Source organism: Nicotiana attenuata, unplaced genomic scaffold, assembly GCF_001879085.1.
Source record: "Nicotiana attenuata strain UT unplaced genomic scaffold, NIATTr2, whole genome shotgun sequence".
Taxonomy (NCBI): Eukaryota; Viridiplantae; Streptophyta; class Magnoliopsida; order Solanales; family Solanaceae; genus Nicotiana; species Nicotiana attenuata.
The window spans coordinates 19,847-24,691 of record NW_017670765.1 but is presented as its reverse complement, the minus strand read 5'-3'; the positions used below and the strand labels follow the sequence as shown (position 1 = coordinate 24,691).

The window sequence follows — 4,845 nt, the reverse complement described above, 5'->3', positions numbered from 1 at the left end:
CTTTATCTCCCATGCTTCTTAAAACAACTACCAACTCAGACGTGCTAACATTGTAATTATATCCACCAATCTTTGCTTTTGAGCTCCTGTCGTTGTCTCGCGTATCTCGCGTATCTTGCTCTTTTTCTAACCTGGACGATGAACCCGAATCTCTATCCCTTGATCTGGAATCATACCTCAGGTTTTCTTGTTTTGAACGTGACTCCCTTCATGCTGGTCCCGTATAAGGTTCATACCTGTTCTTACCAGACCATTTTTCAGTTTCTGGCCGCCTTGAACTTACTCTTTCATCTCTCCGTAACTATTCTTAAAAGAGAATACCATGTTAGTGCTCCCTTCGTAAGTGTTTCACCAAATTTTTTGACCAGCGCTACTTCAATCTCTTGCTTGGTCAAGTCGTTGCCCTTTACGTCAGTTGTAAATGTAGTCGCATGATCTCGAGGATCGGTTGTCCCATCGTACTTTGGAGTATCGGGCATTTTAAACATCTTCGGAATAGGTAGAGGAGCGACACTTGGCTTCCAAGGTTGTTGAGAGTATTTGTCCACTCCTTTGATTATGGGTGGAACACCAGGTGGCACTTGAACAGTTTTTGCAAAGTTAGTACAAAACTTTGTAAATCAGAATTAACTGGGATACCTGACCCTCCATCGCGAGATTCGCTGGGAGTTCCTCTGCTGCCCGGATTAGCTAGTCCTGAGCATGGATTCTCTATGGAAGCAGAGTTGTTTGGAGGCGGAGTTGGTGGTACAGTTGGCAACCTACTAACAAAAGCTTGAAGAGCATTGCTGACTTGTCTGCAATTAATTGGTTCAATGTTGCATCGATATCTTGATCGGCCACATGCTAGTCATTCATATGCGATTCAGATCTGTCAGGTGTCCCTTCTCGAGATTGTCGAGGAGAGTTTCGTGGTGAGGGGATTGGAGTTCCATCTCCTTGTGGATTTTTCTGATTCAACTATTGCTGATTTTGTCGGTTTTGTAGGTTTTGTTGGTTGTTGTCGTTGGCATTTGACATGATTTTTTGGCAGAAGAATGGATTTGGAAAGTGAAAAGATTATCAGATTTCCGGTAACGGAACCAATTTATTTAACCAGAAACTAGGAATTTCGGTCAAAGCCTATTTTTAGAAGTACTCGGGTTACTGATAATCAAGAAAAGGGATATTTTTGCAATAATAAAGAAAAATTAGAATATGAAATAGCAAAGTAATCAGTGTAAAGCAAAAGTAAATAATTGTATTCCAGTAGTAATCAGAACGTATCCATAAAAATGACATTTTTCTTCCTTATATAGCCATCTCTAAGTACAACGTCTTTTCCCCTTTATGATCGAGTCATTATGAGCATTTATGACATTAATGAAACGTTATAATTGGAAATCGTAACTGTTTCGTGAAGATTCTGTAACGTTTCTAATCATTCGTGCTCATTAATTGAAGACCAACGAATCTGTGGTTTTTACTGTCTTGATTCATTCCACCGGTGTCTCTTCAAATTACTATAGAGACTCGAGCAACCGTTTCTTCTCGTCTCTTAGACGTTTTGCTCGTACATATTAAGACTCACATCTTTTTAAGTACTCTTCTCCAGCTGTCACTTTTCTAATGATCCACGTGTCTTGCTATGTCGGCCACATAATTTATTCCACGTGTAATATTTATTTTCCCCAATACACTTAGTGTAATTTAATCAATTGCAGCAGAACTTAATGGATTGAATTTATATGTTTTACCTAGTCGTTTAAATCAGATTTTCATTTCACTCTACAGCGACGAGAAGTCTATCACAGTCAGTACTCAATACAGTTCTGAGGTAAGGTCAAGCCTCCCTCTTGTACTCTATTTCAGATAATATTACACCCCTAGTAAATCTGGGAAAGTTTATTTAAAAAAAGAAGTACTCAATACAGTGACATTTATGGAAATAAAAATCTTGAAGTCGAAGACAAAAGTCTGCACGTCTATATATTTTTGCAGCACCTTTATACAGCTAATTTACATTAAAACTGCGTATGATACAGAAATTACTTATAAACAGATATAATAGGAGGAGAAAAGAAGAGAAGGTGGGTGGAATGTGCAACCAAATTAAAGCATCACAAAGCGCGTAGTGGGTGTTTATACGCCTTGTTCTTCATCATTGCTCTTCATTTTTCGAAGTTTAAACGAGAATGACTGTCCTGGTGCTATTGCATGGACTGGTTTGTCAGTGACCCTGATGAAATTATAGGACCATGCCCCAAGTAATGTTCCACAAACAGGACCGATTATATACACCCATATTGCTCGGTAATCGTTGCTAGCCATTGCAGGTCCAATGGTTCTAGCTGGGTTCATTGATCCTCCTGACACCGGCCTACAACAAATCAACATTATTATTATAGGTCAGCCAATTAATTAAAGACATGGTTAATCTAGGGCATTGCCGCATGACGGGAAAAAATTATTTTTATTTAATTAACTATGATTAAGTGATAAATTTTTATATTTAAAACAATATGACACTCAAGGTCTAGTTCAAGTGGCAAATTAAAGGTTGATGAGGGACTTGTAACCCAGGACCCACTTTCGAGCCCGGCTAATTAAGTTTGGTATTTCAGATTTTCAATGCAAAATATAGCAGGGTGGGTCCATTATTCTCTAATTTCAATAGATTTGCGATTTGTTTGAAGGATGTCTATAGATGAATTTCTCGATTTAAAAAAAAAAGATAATTTTGCATGTGTCGGTGTACGTAATTTAAATTCTTTACTAATTGGATACATGTTTTTTTATCATCTAGAGCGTGAGACCAGAATATGCCACTTTCTCCTTCCACCCCTCCTTCAGAACAAGTGTGCAAGTAGTTTTTATTTTTATTTTTTTTATTTTTTTTATTATTAAGAATTTTGAAGGTTTTGTTTATCTTATCTAATTCTACCATATAACTTTTAGCTAATCCCCAATTAAGACCGCTCGTTTTCAAAAGTGTCAAACTTATGTCCAAGCGAAAAATGGGTATATTATTAGGTTTTTCATTTTTACAAACTTTGCATGGAATAGACCACCACTTACCCCGCCAAGATAGAAGTAATGCATACAGCCGAACCAACTGCCATGCCTGCCAGCTCACCGATCTATGAAAACACAAGTTCAACAAAAAGAATTATCAGAATCATGATCCGCTTGACTTTACAAATTAAAAGGACACAAATTTATTAAGAATGCGGGAAGTCATTTTTAATTCTACAGAAAATATTTTCTTTAAAAAAGTATTTTCCCGTAAATATTTTTTCCGTATTTGGTTGTTGAAACACAAAATATTTATTAAAGAAATAATAATATTTGCAAATAAAAGTGTTTTAGTAAAATTTTAGAGTACTATAGATAAATAATTATGTCGAAATTTTAGTTCGAGAAAGTAATATGAAGTTAAAAATTAAGATAGTTGTAAGGAGGAGGATGTCCGCCCATACAAAAAGGAATATATTTTCTCCCTTTTGATGATATCTTTCTGATAATTAAACACCATAAATAATTTTTTTATGAAAAATATTTTCGTAAAAAATAACTTCCGCGGTAACAAAACATAGATAATGTGATTTGCGGGATTCTTACAGCTTTGGTATCAGTGGCGACTGGGAGGTGATGAACATCATAGAGAAGGTGACCACAATTTCCATGATTAAAGCTTGAATGTCTGAGCCTGAAGGAGTTGTAGTTCCCACATGTTTTATTGGGTGAAGCAATACCCGTAGAGTGAATGCAGCCGAGGTCGCTCCTGTAAGTTGTGCTGCTGCATACGGTGGTACCTTCAAAAAAGAACCAAATTACACCTTTAGCTACTTGTAAACCAAAAAAATACTCACGTTCGATTTGTATCAAATTAATAAATGCAAGACATTCATCTTACTCGTTTCGTGTATAAATTTGTCCTCTTCTTGTTAATTGATCACGCCCAACTATGCCTTATAAAAAGGACTCTGCGGACGTTGCAAATATAACCCGAGTATTACGCCCAGGGTCGAATCCACAGAGAGTTAACCTATCAACCACTATCTTCAGACCCACTAATTCTTCAGAACCAGCTTCCCAAATATTCAAATCTCAGTTGAGTGTTCTTTAACGACTAGCTTGCAAGTAACTAAATAGCTGTAAACTAAACTAATGAGGTTGTAAACAATTATGAGGAAAAGCTAAGGCAATGATTTCCCCTATTGATGGAATCCCTTCTGTTTATGCTCATACAAATTTACCCACACATCTTTATCAATCATGAACGCTAATCTTGCCGCAAATCTCTCCCGAGTAATCACAGTAATCTACTATTGCACTCTCCCGAGATACACTAGCTTGCTTTATTTAGCACAATTCAATTTAGATTGCACCCAAGGCTTCATTATGCCTAATCCCGCCTTTAAACCCGCAATTATAGATTCCTCTAATAATTTAGGAGTGGTGTTGTTCAACAATACCCTAAATATGCACTCTTTTCCAAGTTATGCACACTAAATAGGCACAGCTAATTGAGGATCCTGTCAATTAACTACAACGAACACGAAGTTGAACAAATAAAGATTAAACTAGAAATTTGTATTCACATAAACAAGAAGTTCATCACCCAATAGGTTCCATCAACGCCTTAGACAAGGAATTTAGCTACTCATGGCTATGGGAAAATAAAACTAAAGAATTGAAATTCATCATAAAAATACAAAAAGAAAAAGAAGAAAGATGTTTAGAGTATTTTCTCACAATCTTTTTCCTTGCTAAGAAACCTAAAAAATCAATACATGCCTCTCTTGGGCGAAGTCTAATGTTTTAAATAGGGTTTAGGTCTAAAATCCCGTAATTGACACTTTG

General features: G+C 36.4%; 1 protein-coding gene across 1 annotated transcript in view; it reads right to left on the bottom strand.

The window, feature by feature from the left end:
• Positions 1–2,121: 2,121 nt before the first annotated feature.
• The window catches only part of LOC109243111 (aquaporin NIP2-2-like), an 18,347-nt gene continuing 15,623 nt past the window's right edge, over positions 2,122–4,845 (bottom strand). The window contains 4 exon segments of the mRNA XM_019410008.1: positions 2,122–2,359; positions 3,058–3,119; positions 3,601–3,623; positions 3,626–3,794. Coding sequence (XP_019265553.1) covers positions 2,122–2,359; positions 3,058–3,119; positions 3,601–3,623; positions 3,626–3,794 — 492 coding nt within the window.